Source organism: Melozone crissalis, unplaced genomic scaffold (genome assembly GCF_028551555.1).
Source record: "Melozone crissalis strain CALT ecotype California unplaced genomic scaffold, PUWL_Pcris_2 ptg000034l_1, whole genome shotgun sequence".
Classification (NCBI taxonomy): Eukaryota; Metazoa; Chordata; class Aves; order Passeriformes; family Passerellidae; genus Melozone; species Melozone crissalis.
Window position 1 is genome coordinate 9,592,124 of NW_026535812.1, and position 15,156 is coordinate 9,607,279.

Below are 15,156 nucleotides of genomic sequence, written 5' to 3' on the forward strand. Positions count from 1 at the left end.
ACTTGCAGGCTGCAGATTTTGGTGAGTGCATCTTCAGTGTGCCTGCCTGAGCCTACTGCAGACACCTGTAACTGTGTGGGGTTTGCTATAAAACACCTCGACTTTGCTGGACAGCAATTCATCTCTTCCCTAGCTCAGGGTGATTTAAGATTTTTTGCTCTGTGTATTTGGAATTTCAATTCCAGAATTAGTAATTTCTCTCAGGAAAGTTAAAATTCTAAATGGAAGCTGATACAGAGCAAGAACCCTGCTATGAACAGCCTGTGCCAGCAGCTGTGATGGGCAGCAGGAACACCAAGGCTCTGCTGGAAGGCTGCAGCAGGGCCTGGCCCTCTCTGGGCACCAGGGACAGTCTCTGGAGTGCAGCTCTGGCACCAGCACCCACAGTGTAACCAGAGACAGACCTGGCAGGATTCTTGCATTAGCAAGAGAAACACAATCCCCCTGCATTTCTCTCATCACCCAGTCCCTAAAGCCATCTTTCTTCTGGCAGTAAGATGCAAAAGCCTGTGGAGCAGTCTTCCCACTCCCCAAATCCTACTTCAATATACAGAGCTGAGAATGCCAGAAAGCCAGCAGGGAAATAATTTAACACACCTTCTGCTTTGAGGTCCTTCACTTCCCAATAGCTCAACAGTGACTCAGGAATAACAGAGAGAAAAAGAAACATTTCATCTGTGTGCATTTCTCCACTCTGCTGCTGGAGGCTGAGGGAAGAAAGGACAACTGTTGTGAGATGCTTCAAACATGAGGTGACTCAGTCTTTGTTTTTCCAGAGGTGTCAGAAGGGCTGTGGGTCTATGGGGAGGTGCTGCTGGCCAGCACCAGCCCTGCTGTCACCTCCTGGCAGCCTCTCCAGAGGGCTCTGTATGGTTCAGAGAGGTGAAACAAATGTGAGTTCTCAGGCTGCAGATGAAGCCCACAACACCCATGCATTTTTCTTGGGCCTGGACCCAGGTTTAAAGAACAGTGCAGGTTCCCCTGTGCTGGGGATAAGGTGTAGGGAGCATTGTGGGTGTATTTCCCCAGCAAGCAGGTCAGGCACTGAGCAGTGACAGCACCATGTGCAATTACAATATTGCTGCTGACCCTGGCAGGTGTGGCTGGGCAGGGGACACTGACCAGCTCAGCAATTACCTTACCCCAGCTGTAGCTGCAGGCATCTCCTCTCATCCCATGCTGCTGCTCCTCTGGAACCAGACTGGAGCAGGCACAGACCTCTTGATGCACCAGGAATGTCTGAGGAAACTTATGTCTTGTAACCCTGTAGAGCTGCCCCTGCTGAAAGGGCCAGATGACTCAGGAGTTTTGGGCAGTGAAAACCTGGCAAAGCTGCCTTTGCCACTGGGCTGACCAGAGTGTTCCCTGAAAGGAGAAAGAGCTCCATGCACCCACCTTGTCTTTTGTTAATTCAGCGGGGTCCAAGACGTGTGCTTACCCTGCCAGCTCCTGGATGCTGCAGGGACACATGCTGGGTGCCTCTTAGCCATGGCACACTCGCAGGCTGCAATTTTGGTGAGTGTATCTTCAGTGTGCCTGCCTGAGCCTACTGCAGACACCTGCAACTGTGTGGGGTTTGCTATAAAACACCTCAGCTTTAACAGAAGGGGCAATTTCTCACACCTGAGATGCTTCAGCAAGTTATCCTTGGCAGGATATGGACCCAGACAAAGCTGTTTTCACCCTCAGTCACATCCAAAGCTCTTGCTAGGAGCCCCATAGCAATATCTCTGTGTGGCTGCTGGTGGATGTGCTCTGTCTCAGTGGACTGTACAAACTGCATACCTAATTGTATTGCAGCAAAACCCCTGCAAACAAAACACAGAAACCTTGAGGAACATCTTCATCCAAAGCATGGGGAGCGCAGCTCTTTGTTCTACCCCTGCCCAGTAGGGTGACATGCAGCAGCTCTGTGTGTGTGCGGGGTGACATGCAGCAGCTCTGTGTGTGTGCAGGGTGACATGCAGCAGCTCTCTGTGTGTGTGCATGGTGACATGCAGCAGCTCTGTGTGTGTGCATGGTGACATGCAGCAGCTCTGTGTGTGTGCAGGGTGACATGCAGCAGCTGTGTGTGTGTGTGCAGGGTGACATGCAGCAGCAGCTCTGTGTGTGTGCATGGTGACATGCAGCAGCTCTGTGTGTGTGCAGGGTGACATGCAGCAGCTCTGTGTGTGTGCAGGGTGACATGCAGCAGCAGCAGTGTGTGCATGGTGACATGCAGCAGCAGCTCTGTGTGTGTGCAGGGTGACATGCAGCACCTCTGTGTGTGCAGGGTGACATGCAGCAGCTCTATGTGTGTGCATGGAGACATGCAGCAGCTGTGTGTGTGCAGGGTGACATGCAGCAGCAGCTCTGTGTGTGTGCATGGAGACATGCAGCAGCTCTGTGTGTGTGCAGGGTGACATGCAGCAGCTCTGTGTGTGTGTGCATGGTGACATGCAGCAGCTGTGTGTGTGCAGGGTGACATGCAGCAGCAGCTCTGTGTGTGTGCAGGGTGACATGCAGCAGCTCTGTGTGTGTGTGCATGGTGACATGCAGCAGCTGTGTGTGTGCAGGGTGACATGCAGCAGCTCTGTGTGTGTGCATGGAGACATGCAGCAGCTGTGTGTGTGTGCAGGGTGACATGCAGCAGCTCTCTGTGTGTGTGCAGGGTGACATGCAGCAGCTGTGTGTGTGTGTGCATGGTGACATGCAGCAGCTGTGTGTGTGCAGGGTGACATGCAGCAGCTCTGTGTGTGTGCAGGGTGACATGCAGCAGCTCTCTGTGTGTGTGCAGGGTGACATGCAGCAGCTGTGTGTGTGTGTGCATGGTGACATGCAGCAGCTCTGTGTGTGTGCATGGAGACATGCAGCAGCTGTGTGTGTGCAGGGTGACATGCAGCAGGGGCTCCCTGGGGAAGGGACAGAGTGAAAACTGCCACCAGCAGGAAACAGCACCTGCACAGCCACCACCACTGCCGAACAGTTTTTGTAGCCATCTCACTTGCCAAATCCCTCTTGCTCCTCTGAGGTAGGTGAGATAAAAAAGTCAAAAAGGCCTCGTTGCTTCTCTAGTACAATAATTTTTTTTTTTTAGCTTACCACAGCATTTTGTCTTGGAGAATCCATCAGCAGCAGGTGCGTGGATGTTTCTGTGCCATGCTGCAGCTGGAGGTGTGTCCTGCCTCCCAGTGGCCCGGGAGTCCCTGTGCAAAAAGGCAGAGCCTCCCTTTGCTGGGGCTAAACCCGACCAACAGAGCACAAGCACTGGCACTGCACCTCCAGCAGCAGTGCCTCAGGCTTCCCCCGGGGCAATCAGCTAATTAATCACTGACCAGATTCATTTCAGGGCTGTTTGGGGCACCCTCAGTTTTAGCTATGGGGGTACCTCCCATCCTCTAAGCTGGCACCACTCTGTAGCCAAACAGAGGAGCCTTGAGGCCCATTTTGGTACATGATACAAATACCAAAAAATACCCATTCTTATTCTGAAAAGTGTGGTTTTTGGGTCTTACCTATTGCACAGCTGAAACGTGCTATTCCCAAGCTCCTTCTGAGGGACAAGGGGGAGAGCAAAAAAATGCATTTGCTTACTTTTAACAAAAAATAACAATATTTATATAACCTTTACCTCTTAACAGGCCCATAGAAAGTGGCATTGGGATCTGCAGAACCCATGCACATGTCACTCACCTATGTACATTTTCTGAGTGCTCCCAGCAGAGTGACAGCAACCCAGGGACTTGGCAGGACCAGCCCAGGAGGAGCTACGAGGCTGCAGGGATGCTCTGTCCTGGACATGGAAGTCGGAGACTCCAGCTGAGTGGGATGGGGACAGGAGAGAAGGACACAGGACATGGGGACAGGGGCCAGGGGCTGCCTTAGGCATGGACAGGGGCAGCAGCACTCGGGGGGAAGCAGCAGAGTCTCTGGAATCCCCCAGCCTCATGTGTAGCCGGGTGTGAGTGGGCAAACCTGGCCTTGCCTTCCTCTCATGACTAATTAAACTAATTAAACACTCCCTCTCAGCCACATCTGAGTGGGGACTCGCTCACAGCCTGCACAGTGAGGCAGTTGTGGGGGGTGAGCTCCACAACTTCCTAGAAACAAGATGGCAAAAATCAATTGTATGTGTAAAGCATTCTCAGGTTTCGAGATCTCATTAGGTAATGATGGCACAAAGTTATCTGATGAGTCTGTTAAAAGGTAATTGTTTAACTTATTAATGTCTGCTAAGCATCCTTTTCCTTTGGCAAGCACCATTTGCCTGACTGTGCCTTAACTCCCACATGTATGCAGAAAATCCCACATGTCCCAGATCAAATGAAACTTTGATTTTAAACATTCAAGGTTTCTGAAAGGGATCTGAATTCCAGCAGGGGATGCTCAACACTTTTGAAAAACCAGGCTTTACCTGAAAATGTGAAATAGAAACACCAAGATACATGAGTCACATCTGAAAACCTTGGTTTTGGACTGGGCTGGCATAAAGTTTGGCTACAGAAACATTTCAGACTTTTAAGAGGGCACTTTAAGTGTCTGTGTTGAATTTCCAATGCTCTGCCCCTTTAAATGGATACTCAAGTTAGTGTGGAATAATCAGAATTAGTCTCTTTTATGCCAGCCCCCTGCAAGCACAACATATGCTGCAGAGCACAAACCCATGCCTCATGCAAGAGAATCTTTATGCTCAGCTGGAGATTTTCATAATGAGGAGCTCACAACTGGGCCCAAAGTTACCTGCACAGAGCTTGCAGTAGCTTTCAAATTAAAACAAGCCCTCACTCATGGGAGAGAGCATCAAGATTACAGAGCACAAAATACATCCTAAATTTATTATGGTTAATAAAAATAATAATAATGATTTCTTACTCTGCTTTTTCTCCTCAAGCAAAACACCCCATATAAAATATGAGTATATTTGAAACCCTGCAGCTATAAGGTGTCTCACCACAGGCAGTCTGTGCAGTGACATCTAAATCAGAACTACAGACATCACATGGCATTTGCAGGTCACAAAAGCCCATCACAGTGGAAGAAACACCCTCACAGCTGTCCCTAAGAAAAAGTGAGTGACTCCAGCTTGCTGAAGCAGCACAGGGGGAGCACAGCTTAAAAAGCACACAAAAAATGTAGCTTCTGTAAGATGAGGAGTAGTTCACAGGAAAAAAGGAAACCGCTGCCATGCAGATATAAGATGCTCTAGTGAGTTATGAAAAACCTCAACCTGGACAGAGATGTCAGTAATTATGATTGCACTTTTGCATTACTGAGAATTTTCTAAAAATGCCTGTACATTGTCAACTCAGTGAAACATTACAAACCATGCACATATCTCTTACTGGCCAGGAGAGGCTCTCCCAGATGAGCTCTTTACCATCCTCCTTTAAACACTCAATACTCCCTTGGCCTGATAATGTACATGCTGTGGCAGCTTTCCCCTAACACTGCTGGTTTCACTGTACTTTTACTTTTCCCCCCCATCTCCAAATGCTCCAACACATGCCTGGAAGGTAGGAAAGTTACTTGATATTTTCCATAGCTAATATTTCACCGAGGAACTGTGCTGGATTGTTCTTGAAAAGAATAACAATGTCCTCATTTCCTCCCCCAGCTGCCCAGCGAGCTGCTGGCTGCCCAGAGCTGCTCTCTGTGGACTGCAAACCAAAACAGGCTGGAAGGGCCCGTGTGGGCACCAGGCTGGGGTCTGCATGCTCTGCCACTGGCCAGGAGCCCACCCTGGGCTGTCAGGGCTGGCTCAGCCCCAGCCTCGTTTGGAGAAAACTCTGCACGTCCCTGATTTAACTCCTTTTGAAACAAAAGCATCAATTTGGCATTTCCCAAAATTTCCCCTGCTTTTCTCCACTAAAACTGGTTATTCTGTTCAGTTTTAATCAGCAGATAATTTCAGCTGTGTTTCCCAGTAGGAAGGGTTCTGTGTTTGAAGTGGAGGAGAGGCCAGCCCAGAAGGAGGCAGGGGAGCAGAGCTGTGAGAATGGCCACAGCACGGGGTTGGTGAGGAGGCAGGGGATTGTGATCCTGAGTCCCTGTGATCCAGTGTCCCAGCCTGGGCAGCCTGCATTCTGCACTGCTCCAGCACCTCTGATCCTGGGCAACTCCTGAGCCACTGTCCCCAGCTCTGTGCTCACATTTGGATCTCTCATGAGCTGTTCTCTGCTGTGGTGCAGAGTGGCTGTTCCCATCCCAGCTCACCTGGGCAGAGTGGCTGTTCCCATCACAGCTCACCTGGGCAGAGGCTGTTCCCATCCCAGCTCACCTGAGCAGAGGCTGTTCCCATCCCAGCTCACCTGGGCAGAGGCTGTTCCCATCCCAGCTCACCTGGGCAGGCAGAGGCTGTTCCCATCACAGCTCACCTGGGCAGAGGCTGTTCCCATCCCAGCTCACCTGAGCAGAGGCTGTTCCCATCCCAGCTCACCTGGGCAGAGGCTGTTCCCATCCCAGCTCACCTGGGCAGGCAGAGGCTGTTCCCATCACAGCTCACCTGGGCAGAGGCTGTTCCCATCCCAGCTCACCTGGGCAGAGTGGCTGTTCCCATCCCAGCTCACCTGAGCAGAGGCTGTTCCCATCACAGCTCACCTGGGCAGAGGCTGTTCCCATCCCAGCTCACCTGGGCAGGCAGAGGCTGCTCCCATCCCAGCTCACCTGGGCAGAGGCTGTTCCCATCCCAGCTCACCTGGGCAGAGTGGCTGTTGCCATCACAGCTCACCTGGGCAGGCAGAGGCCAAGCAGGGGCTCTCCTGTGGGCAGCTGGCCCATGGCACCTTGGCAGCCCAGAAGACTCCCAAGAGGTTTTTCCTCAGTGGAGAAACAATGGAGGTTTCCTCTCCACTGTTGCAGTATGTGCTCACCCAAATGAGACCCTGCCCTTCCTTGTTAAGATGTATGTACTTGGGGCCACTGCAAAAGCAAAAGAACTTCAAAGTAAGAAAAAAATCCCTTCCCAGTCCATGCTGTGGCTTCCAGACAGCAAAGTGATGGCAGAAGGAGAAGGAAATCCATGTGGGGCTGGGTGGTTTGTGCCAAGGGGTTGCTGTCCAAGCAGCTCGTGTGAAAGCAGAGGGGATGCAGCAATGGTGAAGCTGAAGGTCCTTCCTGGTTGTGGTCATAGTTCTACATGGACTTGGCAGTTCTTTGCCTTTCAGTTTTCATTTATAGTTTATAGTTTTTATTTATCTCAAGGCAATTATCTTAAATGAGAATTGTATTCTAGTTTGTTTGGGTTTTACAACTTTCTTTTTCTACAGATTTGAACACTTTCCTTTAAATCCCATTTCTTTGTTCTCATTTGATATTTGATTTAAACACCCTTTGATTTTTAACTGCCTAGGTTCAGAGCTCACTTCATGGTTTTAATATGTAGTGACTGTGAACACTGATTATTTTTGTGATAATATAAATATTAAGAGAAAAATCTTCTGCGTGCATACCAAACTTGTTAAAAATTGATAAACACATTCAAGTCCATAGCAGATATCCTTGACAGATCATCTGTCTTGAAAGATTCATTGCCCCATGTTACTTACAGCTGAAATACTGAGCAGACCAGTTTAAAAAATGTTCAAACTGATGTAAAAGGTACCTGCAGCCTGGAGCTTCTCAGCACATGTGGGACAGCAGTTTTCATGCTGACATGAAAAAAGCCACATTTAAAGCTATGTGTGGATACAATTTCACTTCCCAGATCCAGGACCATGGATGGCCAGCACAGGGATGGTGTGTCTGGAGTATGAATGGTATAGACCATCCCCTTCCATTTCTCATTTGGATATTATCCAAAAATAAAATTTAAAAAATATATTTCTCTTCAGATCAATATTACATTGCCAAGATAACATTCCTCCAGTGAATGTTAAAATATAATTACCCTGTAAGGAATGATTCCTATTAAACATTTAATACACCTCCCTCTAATTGAAATTTAAGCCTTTGGTTGTGGTTGGGTGTCACTAAAGATGTGATTAAACATAAAATATGTATAACACTTAACTCCTTTTGGGATGTTGAGATAGCTTCCACTAAGTAACAAACATGAATAATTTCTTTTGCACTCTGTAAAGTTTTAAAAGCAGCTCAGTTTGGGTCTGGCTTGCACAGATCTCCTTCCCTGGATAAAAGGGAATCTGTCACCAGCTTCGCCCACAGCACCAGGGGATGAGCCTCCTCCAGCTGGAGGAAAAGGTGCAAGAATAGATTGTGAAATAATTTACTGGAGAAACCCTCAGACCCAAGAACAGCCAATCATGGTCTTATGGCTGCCCTAGACAAACGGAGTCCCAAAGGGGAGCTTTTGGTAGGAAAAAGAAATGGTGCAGACCTCATGTAATGCTCTGAGTTTAAAAAGCAGCAATTGTGTGAAGAGCCTTTTCCTACAGCATCACAGACAGGGTGAGTGTGGGATTCAGTGCTACACATCTCACTTCTGCAGTTTAGGATGCTGAATTTCATCATGGAAAGGAACAAACCCCATCCTTGTAATCATCCTACAGCCTCCCATGCCTCCTGCATTTCTTTCATTCTCTCCCCTCAAACGCTGTGACCATCCATGGCTTAATGCTTCGTTTTCTCTCCCTGCTGCAGCCTTGGTTCGAAGCTAATGTTTGTGCTAATTGCTTTCACCCGACTGTGTTTAAAGCGTGTGAACACAGCAGGAGGGGAGGAGCCATCTGCAGCAAGGACCCAGCTACACTCAAGCCTCAGCATCTCCAACACCAGCAACAAGGCAAGCCCAGAATATGGGCTGCTTCTCAAGTCCCAGAGGGGGCTGCAGAGTTGGGTGCTTAAAATAAACCAAATCCCTTGGATCTGGATATAAATATATAGTAATATAGTATATATTTATATATACTATATATATTATATAATATGAATATAAATAAACCAAGTCCTTGGACTTATGAAACTCATTTTGTGTGCAAGCTATTGAGAAAACAATCCAGGGGTTTCCTTACCTCTGCTTTAGAGACCACAGCTTGGCTTCAGCACAGCCTGCCATGTTCCCTCAGTGCAAACCATGTTTCTGCAATCCAGTTATTCCCAGGGACGGCCACCAACAGATGTAGTGCTCATTTCTTGTGAACATTAACTAGAAACAGTCTGTCTCCAAATCACCTTGATGGCTTCTGAAGTACCATCCACAAATCATCATAAACCCAAAAGGAGTCCAGTGAGACCAACAAGCCAAGGGACAGAGGACTCGGTGCTCACTCACCTCTCTGTACAGCACAGCCCTGCTGCCACCCCTGATGACACATATATACATTATATATGGGCTCCTCCCATAGATATAGAAAAACAGCAGGTTTATATATATATATATATATACACACACACAGAGCATAAAGCAAGTTATGATTTGGGCCAGACACCCTTCCTTTCAGCAGACCACTGGTTTTGCAGAGTGCAGTGTCCGAGGAACAGAGCCGGGCCTGTCAGAGTGAGGATGAGGAGGGCTCAGCTCCTGCCCAGCTGTGTTTGCTGCTGCTGTGCAGTGTCCTTTCCCTTTCCTTGGGCTCTTTCCAAGCCCCAGGTGAGGGTCACACTGTTGCTGCACTGATGCTGGAGGAGGGACATCCCAAACCAAGGTGTGCCCATCCCAACCACTGCCCTCCTTCCCCCAGCAGGCAAGGACACTGGGGGGAGTTCCAAACCTTAGCCAAGAATTCTGGAAAACTCCCGATGTGCTGAGTGAGACAGCAGCAGGTGCTGGCAGGTGGAGGCTGGGTCATGGCACCTCTACCTTGCACACAGAGACGAAGGTGAGGGTGAGTTCAGAGCCCACCCCTGACTCTGGCCTGCAGGGCCAGGCTACAGCTCCAGCTGAGATGCACCAGTTGTGAACTTGGGGTGTTGTGAGAAGAGACAAGAGGGCAGAATGAAGCAAAACACTGGAAAATTCCTGCTGGTACCCTCAGGTAGAAAGCCACAGCGCTGGCCTCTGCTCTGAACAAACCTGTGGAGGCCTCAGGGCAACCACCAGAACTTCTCCAGGGGAAATGAGCTAAATAGAAAAAAACAGCTTAGCAGAATTGTGGGGACTGTGTGCACAGGAAAGAATTCTAACACACAGGTACTACAGACAAGGACTGCTGCAAGCAGGGGTTTTCTGTGAATGAACATTAAGGAGTGTGGGAACTCCTAGGAACTTGCACAATCACTCCACCTTATGCCACATGATGCAGAAACTGAAACAAACATCTCATAAAGGCACGTGGCTTCCCAATGTGCCCCAGGCAAAATCTGGAATCTGGGACTATGACCTTCAAAGGAAAATCTGAGTTTTCTTGGTGTCAAGCAGGAGAGCTACACCAAGCTGCTTCCCAGGGTGACTTCAGTCTGGGGCCATGGACAGAACCCAGAGCCATGTTCTGCAGATGTCATAGGTGTCTTTATCAGCATCTACAACATCACAGAGTTGGGATGATCCTGATCTCCACCACTCCAGAGAGTGCTGTCATAGGAATGAACCAATGCACAGAGCTTCAAAGAGAAAATTTTATGGACGCTTTTATACACATACACAAATATTTTAATATAATGGTAACTGAAATGTTATCCATATCCTTAGTACTGTCATAATTAACTAAAAAGATATTTTTTAAAATTTTGTAAAAATGACATATTTTACACATCTTCTATTTACAATTGCAATATGCTTAAATGTTATAAAACATCCACTCTGACCTTTAAAATATATGTATACTAGGACTTAGTATTAGATATATTATAATTTATAGCAAACGTAGGGTTTGCCGTGTACCTATCTATTCAATGGGAATTTTGTAATCAGCCTGGCTTAATAAAGGCTGCTCAAAACCAAAAATTGACAACAAAAAAGAAAAAAAAAAAGAGGGAATGTGCAAATATTGGGGCAGGCAAAAAAAAATTTCTCAAGCTTGCATTTTTTAAAATAACACCGTGAAGACTTCCAATAAATTAAAATCTTAACCCTCAAATCCTTTTCCTGGTATTGTCCATCAACTTAATTTTCAGTACTATTAATCTAAAAGGAAAAAATAGCCTCAACAACAAAGGAGAAACCCCACCCCAGGCAGCAGCTCTTCCCCAGGCTGCAGTCAGGCATCAGGGTTTGCTGGAGTGGCTGCTGCTGGCACAGAGGAGCTGCCTCTATGGATGACTCGGGAATACGTGCGCTCCATCCCTGGATGCTTTGCTGAGTCCTCCTTGTAGGCAATCTTTGCAGGAAAAAAAAAAAAGCAACAGTGAGAGAAATCAGAATTATTTGGTGTTTGAAGTGTTTGTTGTTTAACCAGGGTTTTCCCATTTTTTAATTGTCACACAATGATGCCAAGGATCTGACAGAGGAAAGGGACCTTTCCCTGGTAAATGGAGTCTGCAGGGATGGGGCTGGGCTGACTTCTGCCAAGCTCCATGGGGTTCCCTGAACTACACCACTCTCACACAAGTCCCCTAGACATTGCAAACTCCAGGACACCCACCTCAGCACCTCCTGACCGTGCACAGACAGGCCCAGCTCTGCCCACGCTGTCACTTGGGCGTGCAGCAGCCCCACAGAGCTGCCCAGGCTGGGCAGCAGGGCTGGACCAAGTGCCAGGCTGAGCCTGGGGGCAGAGCTGCAGTCAAGCAGCAGTGGCAAAAGCTCTGCCCTGTCCTAAAGAATGAAGATATTTTTCCTGAAGAAACTCTTCTAGCCTCGGTAAAAGCTCTTTATAAACCTGTCTTCCTCCATGGGTGCTTTGTGGAAGCATTCAGAGCAGAGACAGAGCGATCCCCACTGACCACACAGCACCAGCACTGGAAGAGAAACCTCCCCCTTGCCAAAGCTCCAGGTGGAGCCCTACAGCATCACTGCCAGCTGTCCCTGGCCAGGGCTGCAGCCACCCCTCAGCTGTCACCTGGGCAGACCTGAGCACAGACAGCCTCAGCAGCTTGGGCAGGAGCTGCTCCCACATCATGGGCTGCAGGGAGGGCACTGGGACTTGGGCACACCCTGGCAGCTGCTTTTGCTGCTATTGGCACTTGCTTTTGGATCAGGGGGCTCTTGTCCAGCTGCCTCACTGGCCTCCCCAAAGTTCACAGCTAGGACCCTAAAGAACAGGCCTCTCAAGACTGCTCAGGCACAACACATCACACATACAGCTTAGATCTTTCTTTAAACTCCCTGGCAAGGGGGTCATTAGAGATGAAATGAAACAAACATACCCAGCAGAAAAATCAGCAAGTGAGGGAAGTATATGACATTAAAGGAAAAAAAAAATAGATGTAAGAAAAATGAACATACCACTTTTGGCTATAGTATTGAGGGAAATGTTAGACAGGGAAGAAGAGAAGCTGTATAAGCAAGGACCATGACAGAGCTGTCAGAAAAGAAAAACAAAAAAGAGAAAAACAAAAAAGAGAAAAAACATATGGTGATGAAAAAGTCACTGTCAGTAGGTGAGAAACAAAACTCTCTTGAATACAACAATGGGAAAGATGGCAAATTGTACTGGTGTAAAGCACACAGCACAGATGCAAGAGAGCCTCAAGCTTTCCAACTGTGAGATAAATATTTCAGCCACAGTTTATGGCATGTGATTTCTCTGAGGAAATGCTCTGCTCAGAAGCAGAGAGTTCATGAGTTCATGGCAAGAGGAGTAGAGTTTTCTCAAATACCCGCACTGCCCAGAAAACGGGGCTGTCACGTTTTAGGCTTCCCCAAAGTATTGTAAGTGGGAGACTGTTTTCAGGGTGGACTTTAAAATTCAGATGATTTTGGTAGAAGAGATGACAATTTTGACTTTTGTTGGATGAACTCTTTACACATTAGCACTGGTTTTTACACATAATTTTGTATTATTTAGTATGAAGAAAACCCAGAGCTCACAGATATAAATACAGGTATGAGCATTTAACAGAACTCTCCAAATGTTTTCTGAATGCTGAATCTCAGGGGCTGCTCAGGCCTCATTTGAGCTGATCATCCATTTTCCATTCTTGTGGGAAACTGTGGTCCACACAAGAGATAAGGTGCTGCCTTTGCACAATGACTGATGGCCAAAATAACTTCCATGTGAGATGCATGAATATTGATTAATAAATAACACCTTTAACACTTACATACTTAACAAAACAGTGATAAATACTGGTTAGGATAAAATCACTGGAAGGCTTGAGGTTCACAAATCTTTATACACCTGAAGAGGAGAGGAGCACATCCCCCAGACCTGCAGCCACCCCTGAGCTCAACCCCATCCAGCAGGCACCAGCAATTGGGAGCTTTACATTCAAGGAAAAACTCACTCAATGCCACAGTAAGTACAACAATGGGCAAAAAATTCTGGTCAACCCTTATTCTACTCATATGTGAAGATGAATAATATAGCATGGGGTAATGAAGAGCCATGTAGGCACTGATACCAGTGGTTAAACCAAGTTACTCTGCACCAACAGGGCTTTTGGATGCTACAGGCACCTGGAAATGCAGCACAGCTGCTAGAGAGGAACTATTTATCACATGCAATCTAAGGTAGCCTGCCCATAAACATGCAGAGATATAATTAAACATGGTTTAATTAGCACTTCAGTATGCAAATTGCTCAATATTTAATTTAAACTGACAATATTAAAAAAAAATCTGCCTGGACACAGCAGTAGAATAGTGGCAAGTGTGCACTGGAGTCCAATTCAGAATTTTGGGATGCAATTCATATAATGTATATATGCATGCTCATCCTTCTGAAGCTGCTAAAATACATGGCATCTATCCTGACAGTGTACTCAAGCATAAAAAAGAAATTGAAAAATAACCTTCTCTGAAAGCTGAGTATAAATAGACACAATAAAGATACCTCCTGTGGTATAAGCTACATCTTAATAGCAATTTACTGTTTTAATTAACTACATCATAGCTATAGGACAAAGCAAGCAAAGCATTAAGCACTAGTTTAGACTATTCTTCTATGCCTCTAAACCCCAGCCAGCATTTAGCCTCACAAACATTCAGCTTTTCAATATGTAGCAAGGTAGGCCTTTGTTGATCAGATATAGAATATACTTCTATTAAAACAAAAAAAAAAAAAGGAAGAAACAAAAGCCAAAACCACAAGAAAATAAACTGCAAGGTTTTACTTCTAGTATTTTGCTCTACAGCTTCATTTGTCACTAGAAGACACAATTAGCCCCCCTCACAGAGCCCACCCAGCACCCAAATGGATTTTCTCACCTGTTCATTCATAACTACAGAGAGCTCGCTGAGCATGTCCTTGTAGTGAGACTTCATCTCTCCCTGATACTCAAACTGGTCCTCCTTAATGAGGCGTTCGTTGACATCCAGGGCATGGCCACAGGCTTCAGCAAACTGCCTGCAAGCACCAAAACACAAAATCAGTGACACAGCTTTTGCAGGAATGAAAAAACCCATCTATACACACACAGTGCTGCATCTCCTCTCCCCCTTGCAAACTGCACCTTGTGGGAAGTGAATTTCAGAACTCATTCTCAGATCAAAAGGAATGTTTTCTGCTAGGGCAGCCCAGAACTGCAGTAAATGTTTCTCAGGAGTGACTTGTCAGATAGGGTAAATGCAGATGTAAATGAGGCTGGTTCAAATCAGCCTGATTTCATGTCTTGTCTGCCTGTGCTGTGCAGAGTGTTATGTGGGGGGTGAAAAACTTAAAATTCATGTTTACCTGAAGATTTCCTTCAGAAGCTTAACTTGGTTATCAGGATATCTCTTAGCATTTGTCTCTTCAAGGAAAGCTCGAGCATAGGCCATTGGTCCAGCATTTACCTGTGTGAGAAATGCACAGCTTAGTAACAGAGAACAAGCCAATCATTGCTGTTTCTCTTGTGCTCCAGGGCTTGGAGACTGGCCTCAGGCAAGCTAGGCTGTGAGAAGAGCATCCCCTCACTCCTTCTGTCACCAGGATGGAAGCTGAGGAGTTTTCTTTAGGAAACAGGAGCTGCTCAACCTTGTACAGGCTGCAGATCTGTGCTGGCCTTTTCCAAGCCCCCCGCCAGCTGAGCACCCAGACAATCACATGTTTGTTTGTAGATATTACAATAAGAACACCAGGAATACACGTGCCTGTCACAATCCCAACTTTCCTAAATAGGGAATGACAAAGTCAATCCTAGCAAAACTCCCTTTAAAGAATCCACCTGCTTGTGATGGGCCATATTCTCAAGTGATACGGG

The 15,156-nt window shown here is 46.9% G+C and overlaps 1 protein-coding gene across 4 annotated transcripts in view; it reads right to left on the reverse strand.

Moving 5' to 3' along the window:
- Window positions 1-10,477: 10,477 nt before the first annotated feature.
- DOCK10 (dedicator of cytokinesis 10) overlaps window positions 10,478-15,156 on the reverse strand; it is a 117,675-nt gene continuing 112,996 nt past the window's right edge. For 3 of the 4 annotated variants that reach the window (XM_054282412.1, XM_054282415.1, XM_054282411.1), the window contains 4 exons: window positions 14,649-14,749; window positions 14,183-14,321; window positions 12,260-12,335; window positions 10,478-11,192 (listed from right to left, as the gene is read on the reverse strand). In XM_054282412.1, the coding sequence (XP_054138387.1) occupies window positions 11,125-11,192; window positions 12,260-12,335; window positions 14,183-14,321; window positions 14,649-14,749 (384 nt within the window). In that variant the 3' untranslated portion in view covers window positions 10,478-11,124. The remainder of the gene's footprint in view (window positions 11,193-12,259; window positions 12,336-14,182; window positions 14,322-14,648; window positions 14,750-15,156) is intronic. The other variant, XM_054282414.1, reaches the window with a different exon arrangement.